The 19,265-nt window shown below is 38.1% G+C and overlaps 1 protein-coding gene across 2 annotated transcripts in view; it reads right to left on the bottom strand.

The window, feature by feature from the left end:
- Positions 1-19,265, bottom strand: part of ARHGAP15 (Rho GTPase activating protein 15) — a 343,348-nt gene that overhangs the window by 303,154 nt on the left and 20,929 nt on the right. For both annotated transcript variants that reach the window (XM_067298597.1, XM_013959737.2), the window contains exon 2: positions 17,734-17,914. In XM_067298597.1, the coding sequence (XP_067154698.1) occupies positions 17,734-17,898 (165 nt within the window). In that variant the 5' untranslated portion in view covers positions 17,899-17,914. The remainder of the gene's footprint in view (positions 1-17,733; positions 17,915-19,265) is intronic.

Here is a 19,265-nt window from a genome sequence, read left to right as displayed (position 1 = left end):
GTCCCTGTAGGTAGGTAAGTATGCAGTCAAATTTCCTTTCAATTTCTTTCAGAAATTTCATTTCTTAAACACAGTGAAGTCTGTAGGACCTACACTGGTAAGATATTTTTCCCAACCTTCAACAATTTTTATGCCTCTTGCTTTCATAATCTCCATTATTTTAGTAACTTTATAAAAAGGTAGAGACCACAAATGTGCCCATTATTCATGTTTTCTTTTCATCAGTGCCACTGACAGAAATCAATGTCTGATGCCTCCTCTCTTTTTTAGTACACGCAAGGGTCAGCTCAATGTTTTTGACATGGAAACAGCATGGGAGCTTCATTTTGCAGTCAAAACTTCTCAGAAAACAGTTCCCAGTTCTGGGAACAACACGGCATGTTTCCTATATATACATATATTTGGATAAAATAAAATGCACTTTCAACCTTTAAGCAATCCAGATCACTCTCCACAACTGCCTTTACCCAGAATATTTGCCAGTCCATCAATCTTTGATTTATTTTAAAATTTTATTAGAACTGTTCTATTTACTTCTATGTCATCAGTAAAAAGAGTGATTAGTGTCAAGCTTACTACTAGTCTCTGGAGAATAGCTCTAAAAATTCACCCATTTGATGATGATTCTCCAGAGACTACTCTCTGAAATGCGTAAATTAATCAGTTCTTAATCCATTTAACGTATGCTTTACTGATACAGCATATACCTAATATTTAAATCAGAATGTCACGTATTATTCAGTCAAGTGACTTACAAAGTTTGGGTATACTTCATGAAAATGGTTGCCTTTTACAATGAAACTTGTATCAAAAAATAATGTTGTTTTTTTTTTAATTTTCTTCTTCATTAAATCATGGTGAATGACATTAATTACATACCTAACTTTATTTCTTTTTAATTAAAACTTGTAACAACTTTTCCATTAGTTGACCCAGTACTTTCTTAGGCTAAGCTGCCTATATAATCACCTGAGTCATTCCATTTTCCCTTTTTAAATATGGGCACAAAGATCCCTTTCTAAGCCTTTTATAATTTCCATGGCAATCCAAGATTTATTTAAAATTGAAATCAAGCGGTAAGGATCACCTCAGAGAACTCTAAGGCTATAGCATGACAGTTATCTAATTTTGCTTAAATTTTGCTGAATTTTTCTAAGGTATTCATCACTGGTAGGCACCATTCAAATGCTTTTTTCAATCTCTTTCTACAATAGGTGCCATTACAAAAAACAATGAATTGATCAATGTATCTCAGTTTGTCATTACCTAGTTTGAGTAATTATAGATTTAGAAAATGATGAATGCATTCCTACAGTGTTTTATAGAACAGAACTAACTAGAATCTACAGTTTCCACATGCTAAAATGATAAAATGGATTTTGCAGGGCACTGGATTTTGTACAATCGTTTCTTTATCTACAAGGAAAGTTGCCAAATCAAAAATGGAGTAATTTGCATCCCATTTATACAGGTGTATATAACTTCAGAAAGACAGAGGCAATTTGGCATACCATCATGCCTATTTTTAAAATATCTACTTATATCTTATCTAGCCTTAAGTACATGCACGTTAATATGGAACACAGTGGAAGATAAATCTCCCTAAATTATAATTCCTTCAGTAATTTATTACACATTGCCATAGAAACTAATTTGCAAACTATTTTCTATGTGGATCTAGAGGTATAAAATTAAAACATTTTAGGATGTTTATTCAGAGCACTGTTTAAATAGCAGTATACAAAGGACCATTCCCATTACAGATGAAATATCCAAAATACTGTAAAAGGAGCCTGACCTAAAAATTCTAGTCCAAATATGTAGATTATCAGACTTACTACACAAACATGGTCATATACACACATATAGAGAATGATGTAAATTTTCAGAAAAAATAGCATAAAGGTACATGTAATTCTAATAGGTGTATTATGACTAGTGGGGAGCGTAAATGGTTGTTTGTATATGTACTACTGTGAGAATTCATGCATTTATCGTAGAAATGCAGACAGAAGTGCATGATATTATGTGGGGGTGTTTTCGGGGGGGGGCTTAATTTTTTTAATAACTACTAAAAGATTAATAGGTTGTCAAAGATATCGCTTATTTATGGACTTTTCTAGTCTTAAAATTGCTTACAAATGCTTTGTAAGCGATATTTTTCTGAGCCTAACACCCTCTGTTTTGTAGGTCATACAGATATCTACAGACTGTGAGGACACTGAAGGCGCTTGTCCTTTAGCCTTCTGCCTCACAACATGATTGAACATCCATATACCTTACAACCATACACCCTGTCGAGTGTTATTCTCTTACATATCACAATTTACCTCGCTTTCTCCACTCAAACATGCAACCAAGCTGAGCAACAAGCTGCTTCAGCTGCCATGTCATTTCAGTTTTTATACATCTTCTCTTTTTATGTGTGCTCTACATCTCAGTGATGTCTCATCTCCCCATTCCACTGCCATAGGCTATGAGTCAGGAACAAAGCTAAGACTCAATGTCAAACAGAGTGAAAATGGGAAAATATCATACAAGAGAAAATTAATGGGCACAAACACAACTCTAAAACTTCCATCCTTATGGGCTTTGCAACCTTCCATTCTTCCTTAGTAAAACCTGAAGTGGAACAAAGTAATAGTCTCTGTGTAGAAAACACCTTAAAAAGTATTCAACTAAGGAAAATAAAAGTCAAAAAAATGGAAAGTTGTAGAGTTAAGCTTGCATATTAAGGAATAAATAACCCCGAGAAGTGTGCAAACAGTCCTGTTTTTTCTGCAGCATTTTTTCTTCTGCTCCACAACCGATTTCCTGCCTCCCCTCTTTACAACCTACCAAGTACAGCAACAAAAGTGGAGGCTTACATATTCAAAATGCCTCAGCCATTTATAGTCCCAGATCTAGGTCTAGGAAGTGATGAAGTCCAAGGCTAGAATCATGCCTTTCTGGTCAAATTGAGGCCTTCCTTTTATTTCAGTGGGGAAACAACTTCAGAGTTAAATGCATATGAAATAGCTCTCTTCACAAGGGGTTTCTTAGCCACCTGGTTAGTTCAAAATGTTACCTTTAATCTTTTTCTATTGTTTTTTAAAGGTTTTCTGTTAAAAACTTTTTTTTTTTGTAAGAAATTTACAATGATTGCAACCTATATTTGGAACAAAACACTTTTCTAAGGGGTGTTACTACATTCATTGATCATATGGAATCATGGCCCTAGATTTCATATTAACTGAATGGCTAACGACATCTAATTCATGACATCAGACTTTTAAAAAATGAGGAATGTATGTATGTGTAAAGAAAGTAGATGCCCCAGAGCATACTAATGCATAGGAAAAAGTGGATATTTCTTGTTTTCACTCTCACACTATAAAGGTACTTCACTCTAGAAAAAAATGGTTTTATTCAGAACTCTTTTTCTTCCCCAAATGAATCCATTCTTCAAAGAGTAGTAATCCTCCTCTTTCTGTAGCTCTCAAAAATCAGATTCTGACTAAGCAAAAGACAAGAGTAAAAACTAATATGACAATTATTAACGTATTAGTTTATTTGGATCCAGATGTTTGATTAGTTAATGAGTTAGGTCAGCTAAATTATCTTCCATTCATTCAGGAGGTAACACCATACGGCTTCATCTTCCCCTGTAGACATTACCTGAATACAGTTAATATAAGCTTAATAAACCTTTAAACTTTTAAATTTCATTGATTGATTTTCTTATCTTTTCACTGATTGAAATGTAGTATTCATATTTGGGAACTAGCACATTTTAACCACAAGCTTAACACAGATAAAGCTTTTTACATCTTTTAGATGACCAAACCATAGTGAATAAATAAAATGCTGCTTTTTGGGGGTGGTTGCATTCATGCTGCATCATCACTCTGTTTATTAAGTAATCATTTCTGGGTACAAGTGTCAACACAAATTACACTTTGAATAATGTGGAGCAGATAACCTCAATTAACAAGTAATTAGAGTCATTTTCCTATTAAGCAGTTTCCCTAATTATTTTTGAAACCTGGAACTAAAATTGTAATAAATAATAAGCGGCCAAAACATGTCCCTGCATCAGCTTCATCCAGGCTCTTCGATTGGAGCCTGTGAAAAATACAGCGGAAATAAGGGCTAAATATCCAGCGTGCGCATGAGGGAAAAGGATGTTTCATGGCTAGAGACCTCAGCATAGCCCAGTGCTTTCCTGTGTTTCTTCATGTCTTTTTCCCTTCAACATGATTCTCTTTCCTTCCTTTTTCTTCTCTCTTTTCACCTCCATGATCTCTTACAGGAACACCTAACGCACGAAGCATTGTTCTTAATCATCACTGCAGATTGACTAGAGTTTATCAGGGAAAAGCCACTGCACAGTGAATACATAGGGTATCTTCTCTGCCTAACTATAGTTTCTAGCACAAATTAATTTGATATCTCATATTCTAACTTACCAGCATACTATACATCTGTTTATGTAAAAGAATAAATGTATTGTGTTCTCTGTTCTATTGTATAGAACAATTTGTTGTTTTGCCACTGGTCATCAGAAAAATCCCCTTCCCTTTGATATCCGTCTTTAAATAGATGTCACATATCAATTACAGTAGATGAGCTCAGAGAACATAAAAATTTCAGATATGTTTCTCTACTTGTACTACATGAACTCATGAAAAACACCTATCTGGCATTCTAGCTGCTGTTGCCAAAAAAGAAAAAAAAAGAAAAATCTAGTTAAATCCTAAAAGAAATCCAGCAGCTGCTCTTCACCCTAAGCCAAAACAAACAAACTAACTAAAAACCAACAGAAAACCTACCCAGACACCCCAGCACTACAGAAAAAAAGCAAGTGCAATAATATTCTCTTCTCCTACAGACCTCAACCTTTGTCAAAGCCTCAGGTCTTGCAGATATATTTATCACAATTGCAGCTGGAGAGCTGTACTGATAGGATATATCATTTTCCCCTGACAACAGTCAAAGAGAATAATTTCTTACAGTCCATGAAGAAAAAACAGTGCCTGTGACGGCCCTAAAAAGGCACTCAATTAGTATAATTTTAACTAGACCTCCCCAATAGATACTTTGTTGTTGTCTCCAAGACTACAGGAAATTATGTCAGCCATGGAAGAGTAAAGGAGCATTTTCTTCTTCTTCTTTTTTTTCTTTTTTTAATTCTCAATATGGTAATAAATCAAAAATAGGCCCTAAAAATAAAAAGTGAAAGTCATGAGAAGATACCCCAAGAAATTCCAGGAAAAAATCTGGCAGCTACAGGAGGACATGAGCTGTTCAAAAGCAATACAAACATTTAAATAATATATCTTGCTGGAAATTAGGCTTTGTAAGAAATCCCATTGATTTCTTTTAAGTCGTTTTATTAAAAGGTCTATTAATGCTTGGCTTGCACTTTGTGGCTATGAGAGATGGTGGAATGAAGAGCTATCAAAGGTGGCTATCAAAGTTTTTTTTCTTTTTTCCATTTAACTTTTTCTAACTATTAAGCCACTCATTTCGTGGAGACAATCATTAGTGTCTTTAATGTGAAACAAAGCTTCTGGATAAGAGCTGCTAGCTGAAGATCAATATGAAAGATATCATTTCAGTTACAGCTTTAATAACTGTAACAATAGGGAGCCTGGCATTGCTGGCTTTATGCATTAATGTAATTTAGAATCTACCAGGTACAAATCTTATCAAACATTAGCAGTGACTGCACTGGGATTTTCTAGGTAAGGAAACTGTGTGATAAATGGGAAATATTTTAAAGGTGAATTTTCACGTAATCAGGCTCATCCACCATCAAATCATGAAAGAATTTACACGAAGAAAAATAAAAACAAAAAAGATCCTTGGGAAATGATGACAGGTTTTAATGAACTGGTGTGCATGCATGTAATATGTTCCCAGTATACTAGTATGCCTCTCTCATTTAGATCATCATAAGACTCATATGACCCACAAGACCAGAGGATTAGGAGTCTGAGCCAAATTCAGTACAATTACAGATATTGTACTAATGATATATGTACAAGCCTGCCCCCTCTTTCTGCATCCATGCTTTGCTTGGCGCACAAGAGAAAGGATATGGCTAGAAAACCAGTAACACCTACCTGAACATTTCGGCTAAGCCGCAGAATAAATGAGGAGCTTTCTCCTGATTTGCCCCATAGGCATGAGGAGGACACAAAAAGAGCACCAGAAAAGCAGCCCTTCCTCAAGCCCCTGCTCTGCTGCTTCAGCCTCTCCACCCAGGTGCAGCCCACCAGGGCCCTGGGCCCCCACAGCTGCAGCAAATTCACCTTTCCCACCCTGCACCTTCTGGGCCCTCCTGCCCTCAATTCCCTCCCTTTCGCAACCGTTGCCCAACATCCCCTCACCTCCCAGGTTTTCATGGTGGTGCCATCCTTACTTTCCTTCAACAGCTTATCTACAGCCATATTGCTGCTTTTCCCAGCTCTAATTTCTTGGTCAAAAGAAAACAACCAAAAAAGAATATCTGCTCTGAAAAGGTTAAAAAAAAAAATTTGGCTCTTCACTACAAATGTATTCTTAAAAACTGATGCAACCAATTGGCAGTTTTTTAAACAATGCGTTTAACTTGTGTCCAAATGTCTTCAGGTTTTAGTGCTTACAGGTGGCCACTCTAGATTTATTTGTTAATTTTGAGAAAGATCTAAACTGGGAACACTGAATTTTCAGTTTATCATTCGCTGATAAAAAATGGAAAGCTCTAAGTTGAAGTAGCCAGCTACTGAAAAGAGTTGGCACCTGGCACTTTAATTTTTAAACATTGTTTTTTTTGTGTAATGAGGTTATAAAGTAAAAGTCTGACTTCAGAATCACAATCAAGAAGAATGAGCTCTTAAGAACTGCTCATCTGAAGCTCAGTTGGTCCAAAACTCAGGTTTGGTTCAAATAAACACAGAAAAGTTTGGATGCTTGTTTGGGCTTTCTACCTGCCTTGGGGCTAGAAACATCATGAGAACAGATTCTCTCATCACAGCTGCAGTACTTTTGTTTCTGGCCGTGCATGAAATATCCAGGAAAACAATCTTTCTTGTGGTGTTCTGGGAGGGGAATGTGAGGGAAAATGGGATAGAATATTTCACGACCTTTCAAATTTGGTTCCAAAAGTGGAGGAAGATGCAGAGAATAGAAAGGATAGCATATTTTTGCTTTATTTGTGTTTCTGCAGTATTCCTAAATGCAACTTTTCATTGTAACTTTCAGAACCAGCTCAGATAGACATTAAAAGCATCAAAAGAAAAGCCTAACTTTTTCAAAAGTTTGGCCTTATTCAGTACTGTCTTAAAGTAACAAATATAAATTTGTACTATTGGGCTCTGAACCAGAAAGAAAATATGATAATTTGGGTGTTTTTCACAGACTGCAAAACAAAGTTCCTTCTTTAACTCAAGTCATAGGGCCTTGGGCGCTTTCAAGGGGAGGATTTGAATTCCATTCTCGCCATGGATGTGAAATCATAGCATGCACATCCATAAATACAAAATCACAGATGATCGAGGCTTACTTTCACTAAGGATATGAACCTTACTAAACAAGAAATCAAACAGAAAATAAAATATTAGCATGTTAACATTACTGGATCTGATCCTGCACTTACTGCTCCTGCAAAAGAACCCCTGATTTCAAAGGGAATTTCATCTGATTAAGGGTAGGAGAATGTTGCTGTCAACTATTTCTCTAAGAATAAGCAGACTGCCTGACAAGGACACTCTCATGTCTGTTTTAAAATCTCTTCTCAATATATTAAACAACATTTGGTAAGCATGTCTCTATATTGTGCATGTATTTAGGGCATGCACAAAATAATCGGATCTCCATTTCCTTATATTAGTGGTGCAATTATTTCACTGCAGTAATAAAACAAAAAAGCCTGGTTCTTTACCTCTCCTGTCATGTTGTATTGGGTCATTTTGTGTCACATGATGTGATATAATGTAACTCAATGCAAGGAGACACATGTCCCTTCTCATTGGAAATTTCAAGAAATGGAGCTTACTTTTCCCCTGTGGGAAACTATGCAGGTCAGGTGCCCAAGACTACCTACGGGAAGTTTGATATCATCTCATTTTCAGTACCTACATATTTCAAGTCTTAGGGCATTTTGAAAGGAAGTGTGTTAGATGCCACAATTTAGCTGTAATACATTATTTAATAAAGATAGTGTAAGAGGAATATAATTCCACAGCTTATGTTCCTTGTCACAGTGTCCACTGACACATATTGCCAAAGAGACTCTTTCAAGCAATACATTTAAGTACAGTTTTAAAAATATATGCTATAAAACATGAACACCCTTGAAGAAGCTTAATGGAGCTAAAAAGCACATGGCTGTAGAAGCACGGGAACAGAGGACTCATGAGAAAGCCAAAACAAGACTTTTTTTGATGAAAACCAGCAAAATAGTTAAGTACTGGGAATATAGATAAGGAAAACGTACAGGACCTGGGGCCAAGTTTCACTGCCACTTCCACCAGCATAATTGCAGAATAATTCCACTTCAATTAATGGTGTTAATGGAATCATCTACGTAACGAGCATGATTGAAACACTGCGGTCGCCCCAGCGCCGGGGCAGAGTTTGCAGTGAGCGCAGGGGAGACGAGCATCTTCCTCGGCCTCCTTTCGCAGGTGGAGAAACGGGAGAAAACGGCATTTCGAAATTCCCTTGGCAGGCCGGTGCCTACGCCGGGACCGCAGAAAACGTGGCAAATTCCAGCCCAGCTCCTGCCCCGCGTGGACGCAATGAATTAACGCAACAGCAGGCTACCGTTGAACCCAAGCGAAGTATTAAGCATATACAGCATTAGCAACGTGCCGGGATGTTAGAGAGAGGTCTCACACCCGAAGCAAGGAGGTTCATAAAACAGAGGTTCAAAATAGCTTCGCAAATCTTTGGCTGTCACCTACGGCGTCATTAATCTATCTCTTTATACGTTTGAGAGGCACTATTTACAGGGTGGCGCAGCAGAGAAATTAAAAACCTGAAAAACACGTTCAGAACAGATGCAGGAAACGTTTCCCCTCCTAGCAAAAAAGGGAGAGGAGGCGCTGAAGGCCCTGAGAAATAACGAAGACGCCACAACAGCACCGAGCGTTTCAATCAGGAAACAGCTGAGTTACTGAATACCAAATTACTGAATAGCAATTCAGTGTGCTCAGATCACTGGAAACCTCGCGTTTAGGTTTCCTCGGCCTGCTCAGCCCAGTTTGACACCTGCTCGGTCCCAATTTTGATGGAAAGATCAGAGGTTTGGGGTTTTTTCCCCCCCTTCCTAAGTGCAGGCTGGTCACACAGCGGCAGCACCCGGGCGCCATGCAGAGATGGCGACCGCGGTCCCTCAGCCTACCTTCCTCCTCTGAAACCGGCCACACTCATCCAAGGTGGTCGAAAATTGATGTTGCGATGGGTTTCCATCAGCGGAGAGAAAACAATTTGGAAAGGAGGAGCAGCGAGGTGTAATATTTACCTCACGTCTTGCCCTGTGCTGTCTAAAGCCAGCACAGCTTTCCGAGAGGCGCTGCGCAGAGGTGCAGGCCTCTATCTGCTTTCACGTCAGTTCAGGGGAAAGCATGGTTTATTCACCTGCCTTTCTCGAAGACAAAAAAAAAAAAAAGAGATTCAACACCCTATTTCCCTTCCCCAGCGAAACCCAGCCCGGGAGGAAGCGGGGGGCTGCGAGGGAGGCGACACCGTGCCTCAGGGCAGCGCCGCCCGCCGCAGCCCCGGCACCTGCAACCCCGCTCGGCAGCAGCCTCTGCCCTGTGAAAAGTCACGGTTTTAGGGTCCGTATTTTATCAGGGCGACGAGGGACAGGCGGCAGAGCAGCGCCGGGGCAGCCGAGAGGCGCCAGGGCCTGGCCGGCAGCGCCGCAGCTCAGGGCCTTCACAGCCTTGACGTCAGTATTTAATTTTTTTACGCCCTGTTCTCCATGCACCTCAGAGCGATTTATCCGTAGGTTTTCAAGGGATGTGCTGATCTTGGTAAACTTCCCCCCAAAACTGCAGGCAGCTCTATTAACGATGATACGAGTGTTTCATCCTTTCAGCGGGAGCACGGCGGGGAGATGGCCACTGAGAGGGAGCGGAAACTTCCTTGCGGGGCATTCGGCAAGGAAGATAGATAGCTCAAAAACATTCGTATTCCCAAGCGACAGGTCACGGGCACATCAAGATTTTGGAGTCAGCAGCTCTCCTTCTAGAGAGCCTCTTCCTAATTTAAAAACAAAAGAAAGAAAAAAAAAGAAAAAAGGGAAAAAAGGGAAAAAAGGGGAGAAAAAAGGCAAAGGGAAGGTTTTTGGCACGGACTTGCGCTTCTGCAGCATCAGCTGCGAGCGCCGGCGTCACCTGTAATCTCCAGTCCCGCTCTGCCCCCTTGTGCTGCTGCAGCCACAGAGCATTCGCCGCCTGCTTTGTGCAGGGACCACGCAGGAAAAATGGGGGAAAAAAACCCAAACCCCACTGTCGCTTCTCACTTTTCTGGCAAGTTCAAGGTCAGTGCCTAGCTATTTTCAGCTCATCTCTTCTTGATCCATGCAGAGAAATGACAAGGTAACGTGATTTGGGGTCAGCTGTGTTACAGGAGCCGTTACATAAACGGAGAAAGTGGAAATCAATCCTAGCTGACAGTGTCTTCGGGATAATCAGCGCTCACTCCATGCCGCTGTCAGCTCTCCCGCGTCAAACACCATGTTACTTCTGTCAGGTCTCCTTAACAAAACCGGATTCTCACTTTTGGCAAAGTAAACAAATATTTCGCTCGGGCTTGCGTTTAATTCATTGTTTACAGAACTTTAACATTCTGGACTTGCAAACCATCCCCGTTTATACTGGAAAGACATCTTAGCCTGTCACGTCCGTTACTGCCTACAAAGGGTTTTGGCAAAGACACGGTCTAGCCTTGTGAAATACCCCGTTCTTCACATTTTGTGCTTGATTTCTTCCTGCAGACGATTGTCCTCCAAGTCCCAGTTTTCTACCAGATCTCAGCTTCCCAAAGTGCTTACCTAACCGATCGCCGCCGCCTCCACCCAAACCCTATCAGGGTTTTTCCTCTAACATTTTAGGACACCTTATGCAATTTGTCTGATTATTATTACTTTATCTGAACCATTTCCTCCCGTAACTAGACATCTTCCCTAACGCAGAATTATGAACATATCATTTCACAAGATGTGCCGCGTTAGTCGCGTTTCGATGACAGCACATGGTATGTCAGTTTAGGGAAAGAAACAGCTATTCTATCCCACCCACCTTGTGCTCCCATGAAACTGCCAAGCCTGCAGTACTCCACTGAAGAACAATTTACCATAATATTAGTTGTCAGTAAATTCAAAGACGGAACTCCTAAAGCTATAAAATGGATTAGAAGCAATTTAAAAAAGAATTAACAAACTAGAGTAAGAGTATACTGTCAACAAACAAATGCTTCATCATAGCACTGTAATTTGGAATTTTAATTACCCCTCTGCTTCTGTAACAAAACAATGTCTGAACTGGCAGCCATTTGAATCTCTCACAGGTCATTGAGCATTCTAGTTAATTACTCTATGAATAGCCTGTTTTTCTCCCCTCTGGAAACACGTTTCTAATGGCAGTCAAGGTCTGACAAATGTGTCATCTACATAATTAGCTAGGAAGCAACACAAAACATTAAACATGCTTTGTGCCGACAACTATCAAAACATTTCATTTGTTGTCAATTATTCATTACTTTGTAGGTTCTGAAGGGGTTGTTATTATGGAAATAAGTCCAGATGCTAACAAGGTTAGGGTTTTTTATTCAAATTAGTAATCAGAGGACTAACTTTAAAAAATGTATCCCGTGCACATTTATGGTGGTGTTCAATCAGTACTAAATTATAAACGAATTTAGTTAAGTTCAAGTTAAAATAGCCATGGCAGAGCACATACACTAATTTGTAGAGTTGCATCTCTCTTTGAAGTTTTAGGATCTAAGCTGAAGTAGTAAACTTTCAGAACCTTTGGCAAGACTAATTTGTGCTTGGTAAATAGAGTAAAGATTTTCACAGCATGAGATAATGTAAGATTGCAAAAAAAAAAAAAAAAAAAAGGAGGTTTTTGAACCTTTTTTCTACCCTTGTGTCACACTGAGTAAAAGTCAAAATCAGCAGTTCCAACTCATATAATATCTTGTCTGAACTTCAGTTTGGTTTAACAAGGAAGCCAAGCCAGTTACATTCACTGCTCCCTTAATATAGCTGAAATGAATTTAGCCGAGCTTTTAAGAAGAAATAGGTGCTGGTTATTTCTTTATTCTATGATCTCATTATGATGTTGCCTATCAAGCTATGCAGCTGAAATGTTACCATGAAAATGTTTTGAGTAGAAATAAAAGGGGAGTTTAACAATAAAATTAACTTCTTCCTTTTTAACCAAGATTATTTCAGTTGAAGTGCTATAGTACAGACATACATAAAGAATACTTCCTTGCAGGGTGTGTGTGTATATATATATATATATATACACACACATATATATATGTTTGGAAAAACAAAAGGCTTCCTTCTGAGCCTTGTGACAGAAACAGAAACAGAAACGCCTGGATTCGAAAAGCTGACCCTGGAAAGGGTAGGGAGGCAACTTGTATTGCTCAATTGAGCTAGATTGCTTACTGAAGGCAAATCAAACCCTAAAATATTCTAATGTATTAATAACCTACTTCTAGCCTCCAAGTCAAGGCAGTTTATGGTCTATGTGATGTATCCCCATGCAGTGGCCCACACCAGATGGTGAAAGTGCTTTTGGGAGGGCTCGGCCCGGGCCGGGCTGAGCGCCCTGCGGCAGAGGCTGCCCAGCTTTGGGGGCTCCTCCGGTCTGGGTGAAACGCACCTAAATAAATGTACAGAGAACTGGCAGCGAGGGCTGCACGCGCCCCTCTGCAAACCTGATAGACACCACAGAGCAGATCTAGACTTCGAAAATACAAAATCAGTGAGAACAGATAAGACTCATTTCATTTTTCATTTTCCTGCACTAGAAAGGAGAATGGCTAATGTTACTCAACAGATTTTTTTTTTCCTGTTTATGATTTCTGGCTTTTTGGACAATATTCACTTTCAAGAAATAAGACTAGACTTGTCTTTTAGACATACTGCTTTCCCTCAAACCTGTTCCTTTTATACTCTACCATGAAATACTTGGTGAAACACAGTGATCATCACCATAAGCTTGCATTTACTAATAACGACCACATTTCTCATATATTTTTCTGATTCTGTCCCAGTACTAATATATGATTTGTGCAACAACTTGAAGGGCTCACAGCTCTTCCCTTATAGAGATAAAAGTAGATACATATATAATGGACTGCTGTATGAGAATAATCTCATCTGTGGAGAATAAAGACTGGGTAGCCACTTTTAGAACACAATAAAGAAAATATTGCTCACTTTCCACCTCAAATGCACACAACCGTGAAAGGAGAATGTACTTCGCTTTTGGAAATACTTTGTCAAGATCTGTTTTGTTTTTTTTCTCCAGGAAAAATGTGAGAAAAATGAATCCTCAAAAACTTTTTCCAGATAAACTATTCTATAAAGAAAGCTCTGATGATCTCTCAGAGAATGAAATAATCCATTTTCAGCTAAAACTACCCATAGCAATGAAACTGAAAATATTCTAAAGGAGGGCTGTAGTCTGTCTTGTAATTAACATTAAACAGATAACATATTTATGAGGAAGTCAAAATATTTTGGAAGCCGATAATCCTGTAAGCCTTAACATGGTATAAAAACAACAAATAAATGCAAAGTGTTACTGTTACACATGCCTGCCTGATCAATGGTTTTCACATATTGATCTATAAATGGAGTTGACAGTCTGTGTTGGCTGCACATTTTCCAAGCAGCTCTATTTTTGTACAAAACCAATACGGGCAATTACCTTTGTTTGAGATGCCAAGTCTTATCAATTCAATGTGATTTAGTGTCATTTTAATTAAATATCAGGATCTACTTCAGGACAATCCATACAAACAAAGCCTCAAACTTGACTATAAGCTTGATTTGAAGTAAACATGTACAAGCCCTGCAATTTCAAAATATGGCTCAAAAACTCTGCTAAACAGAAGGTTTATATTTTTAGCAATTTTATTTCTATCTTTTTGGCTAGCCATAACTTTGGCAAGTGTTCTATAATCACAGGAGTAAGAAACAAAAGAAGATTGCTTCCCATTTCCCTGATAATATATCAGGGAGATAAATAAACCTAGCAGTCTGTTTAGCCTAATCAGAAGAAGCTCTAACACATTAACATTTTGGAATGTAAAAATAGGTTCTAATTTTTAATATAGACACCAATAAAAAAATACATTTCATTGTTTCAAGTTGTTCTGAATGAAGCAAAATGCACATCCCTGGGATTTAAGAGATGAAAACAGCAAATTGTTCATTTACATTGCTTGTTCAGACACTAACATTAAGCAGAGGAAGAGCCCTTGCTTACCATAGTCTGTGTCCAGCTTCAGGATTTGTGCTCTTTAAACTCTACGTTAAAACCAGTTTCAACCTTTGCACTAGGCTCAAGCATTTCCGTCATAAATAAATAACTAAAAACCACAAGAATCTACATTTAGCTTTCTCATCAGTTAGTTTCTGTATTCCACATTTGCATCTTTACTACTATAAAATGCACAAGTGCATATGGCCCTACTGATGTCTGATGCATACCCCTCTTTGTCACACTATAGAAAATAATCTGTCCACCTTCAAAAGTATAGCCCCAGGTGTGCTTACAAGCATCACAGCAAATGCTTTAGAATACCACAAATCCCTTAGAGAAAATTATGCATTTTCTTCCCTATAAATCACTAACGATCTTTCTGGATTTCTGTCTGTTTTTTTCCCTTTGTATTCCAAGTGTTAATTTTTTTTCAGATATGTTTTAGAAATATATTTTTCTATTGATTGTTCAAAATGTGCCAAATGCTGATTACCTTAATCTACTGAAGTCAAGAGGTTTTGCATAAGTTGGGTAAAGGGGATTTGACCCATTTATTAGTCGAACATAAAGTATAGCAATCATACCTAATATGTGCAGCAAAAGAGTAATATGAATTCCCTTATTCAGCTATCTCTAGTGTTTGAAAGAAAAATCTCTCCAATGACAGGACAAAAAATATTCAGTCAAAGTGAAACAGAAAATAAGCACAATCAGTGGATACCTTATAGGCTATATCAAACATCTAAAGAGAGACAGACTGTTGAGTTAATAGAAAAGCAGGATAAATCCTTTTTTTTTTTTTTCACCTTCTAGCACAAAATAATTAGCATTGCTTAGCATACCAGTGTACGTATCCTTTAGCAGGGGGCTGTGTGCCTTTAAATGCAAAAGTGAAGGCTGTGTATATAAGCGCGCTAAAAGAGAATTTCGTGAGTTACAGAACAAGACTGGTAAATGTATATATCAGCTGAACCCTGCTTTCTCCAGACCCTTCGACAAACAAAGGCCCCATCTCCTCTATTACTTTCCCCCAAATCCTTCACAAATCACATGTGGAGAATCAGATGTGTCAACAAGCAATTGATACAGATATTTTAGTGGTCTTTTACACTGGAATCACACTGCATTTTAAGCACATATTTGAAAACTCTTGGATCCTTAAGAATTTTGCTTTTAGTTTGGCTTTAGCAAACAACTTTAAGAGGCTTATTTAAGTAAATATGCCAAAATACTTTCAGTCTGTCAATAACTAGTCAGAAAATTCTGCATAGCAAAAAGAGATGAAAAGAATTGAAATAGAAAGGAAATTAGTAGCATGGCAAGCTTTCAATCTATTATATCGGAGCCAAGTTTGCTTGCTAAAATGACATATACTCAGTAAAATTCCACTTTTATATAATTAGCTACTAAACAAATGTAACACAAAGCAACTTTTCAGCTCTCAACCAGTGAATATATATTGTACCTGCTATGGTTATTGGAATGCAGCAGCAAATATTTATGTCTAATTTAACTTTTTAGAGCCCTTGCTCTGTAACAGTCCAGCATACTATCCCCAAAACTAAAGTTATGTAACAAGGTAATATCAACAATGAGAAACTGCATGATAAAATCCTGCCCAAAAGTGAAAAATGCTAATTTTGTCTCATTTAGCAGCTGGATACAGAAATGCTCATTAGTTTTAAGAGGGTTAATCCTTTTAACTTTTGCATATTGATATGCCAATTATGCCTAATTGTACAAGAGGCATCAGTCAAGGTAATAGTGCATAAACACATGAAAGTTATTAAGTACATCCCAACATGTAATAAAGTAGGTGTTAATTGGTAGCTGAGTTCTGCAGGCTATTGAGGTGGATAATTCATTGAGAGATGGATCACTTGTAATTTCTCTACATAATTCCTTTTGCAGTCTCATGCTGTGATGTTTTCATGCTTGTCAAAAACAACTGCAGCCTAGTGCCTTTTGTTAAACACAGCCAATAAAATATGTTAGGCATCATTAAATATACTTAACTTTTAAACTTTTTCAAAGGTACAGTTCTTCCTGATAATACATTATACTATTCCCAGTAAATTACTATAAGCATCGTTTCAGGTTTGTAATGGAGGAACATTTCACTTCAGATAAAAAGGAAGAAACACGTACAATGTGTTTCAGGCGCACAATATTTTTTAAATGGGAAGTAAATGAATATCTTATCAGCTACAAAGATCTAAAGAGATTTTTCTCTGCAGAAATATAATAAGGCTCATCCCTGAAATGAATTAAGCTATAGCAGAGAAATGAATGACTAAAATTATGTATTTCTGCATAAGTTTGAACTTAGAATATAAAAAGGAAGAAAATACAGCTGTTATAGTAGGCTTCCTCCATTTAATAACTTTGTTAGAAAGCTGAATATTTCATAGGAATACATTATATTAACAAAACAAAAATTAATAGCTCACATGGTTGTAGAAAGTGACTGAGACTTGGGGGTCTGTCCCCAGCTAACAGAGTTTTCTCCCTCATTTGCATTCTCTGAGAATAAAATGGATCTGGAGTCCAAAAAGTGGTTAACATTGCATAAATAATTTTGTAACATCATATGGCCTCAGCTGCAAGTTGCCACCATTACGGAAGAAAATTAACCAGGGGAGACTCATACCAATCAGTTTGTTTAGTAGCTCAGGAGGAGTACAGGGGCAGGGACGCAACTGGCAGCAGAGTTCATCACTAACTATTTCATTTCAAAAAAAAAGGTAATGGATAAAAAATTACTCAACTCTTTCAACTCTGTTTACTGTTAAAATATGAAGACAACTTTAGTGTCTGATTTTTGCAAATCATTCATGCTTACAGCAAGACCATTTATTTTTGTTACTGACAAAGTTGTCCTTTATTTAGAAAGCTGTGATCTTCATTTCTTTCGTTTGTCTAGTTTTAGCATTTGCCTTTCAGAAATCATGGCATATATCTGATACTGCAAGTACTATTCTCTACAGCAACCTGATTTAATTGCTATAACACCTGAGAGTTTAAATGTGGAATACGTACTATGATCCCTGCCATCAAAGCCGATTTCTGTATTTCAGTGAAGGAAAATTGTTATTCCAATACCTAGTGGTACTCCTAAAAATCTATTAGTGCTGTTAAGTTCCTTCTTGCAAGAGATTATCACAGAATTGATATCTTAACCACACTTAAATTAATTGTGTGGCTTTACAAAAATCAGTAGGTCTAGGAAATACTAGGGTATTTTACTTACAGGTTCAGCAACCTTCACGTTCTCAGAAAGAATCATAGATTTGCTTTGGCTCAGTCTATCATGGTGACTGTTGGCACTTTTGATCCTCATTTGAACAGCCCCTGTACTGTGGTGAGAAGGGTTTGGTTTTTCAGAGGCCATATCAGAAGCTGTAGACCTTTCCATGGTTCCTGGGTTGAACCTGAAGAACATAAAATAACAGCATTAATCTAGAGACTCCTCAGACAAGAACGTATCAATGCCGATTATATTCCACTGTAGTCAGGAGAAGAAGCTGACTTATCTAACTGGCAAAATCTTGATCATCCTTGACCACTGCGATAACTACCAACTGTGTCAGCCCATAGTTTTATTATTGTTCTTATCGCTCACCTATCCAAGCTGCCTTGGAAGAGTTAGTTTATGTAAAAGATTATCCTTATCTCAAAAGCCATTCTCCTCTGTGGTGTAATCTCCCTGCAACCCTCTGTCACGTCCAGCTGGCAGCCATCACACTTTGTCTTTGGCCCTGCTCACACTACACATGTTAAATCTTGCAAAGGAAAATGACATGCTTTGAAACCAATTAACATATCTTACCTCTGCAGTTCAATATATGCAAGATGCATGTTACGAGTGCATTACGCAGCCATGCTGGAATCCTGCTTGCATACCACTTTGAAATCCACATCTAATAAAATTTCCCTTAATTTTAATAATTTTACTGCCAGCATGGATGAGATTTTTGTTTTTTTTTCTGGAAACTTTGAAATGAGGAAATGGCTGAGCATGCAGATCTCACCCTCTAGGAGGGACCAAGAGGAACTGGTACAGAACAATCAAATTTTTAAGGAAATAGTGTTGTTATTTCCTATAATAATTCTGTGTTGCTAAAAGATCTGTCATATTGAATACACCATATTTTAAAAGAAATGCAAGGCCATATATCTAACTGCTTGTTGTCACTGAGGACCCACAGATTCTCCAGTAGTACTGCTGTTTGACCCCCCCGGTGCAACTCAACAAACTCTGCTGTAGCTACTGAAATTCCTGCAACATTTTCCATTGGCAAGAGTTACTTTATATTTGCTGTACAAATCTGGTACAGTGCTCTATGTCCAGCCCTTGCTCATTCTTCCTCCCTCTAGTTCACTCTGGCACTACTATATGTAAATTGTGGGTGAAGTAACATGGTAGAAGGCCACAAGAAGCCTTGCTATTTCAGTTTCTATGATGTAACCATGTGAGAAAACTTGTAAGGAAGAGATATTATATAGGCTAGAATTGCTGGTTTCCCTACTATGGAGCCAGGCAAATGGAAATCCATTTAAGTGCAGTTATAATATGAACTGTTAAAAATCAGCCATTTCCAAATGTGTTTGGAAAGCACAACTTTTGCTAGCAGCACCTCCCCAATCTCTGAAAACTCTAAAAGCAGAAATTCCCTGATTGCAAAAAGTCCAGTCCTATGAAGGCATCGGAGCAGAGGAAAGTACAGTGCTGGTTTCATGTGGGAGAAGAACAGGAGGGCTCCTGCATTTCATGGGGCAGGG

Source organism: Apteryx mantelli, chromosome 6, assembly GCF_036417845.1.
Source record: "Apteryx mantelli isolate bAptMan1 chromosome 6, bAptMan1.hap1, whole genome shotgun sequence".
Taxonomy (NCBI): domain Eukaryota; kingdom Metazoa; phylum Chordata; class Aves; order Apterygiformes; family Apterygidae; genus Apteryx; species Apteryx mantelli.
The sequence above is the reverse complement of the archived record's forward strand: the minus strand, read 5'-3'. Positions and strand labels throughout refer to the sequence as shown.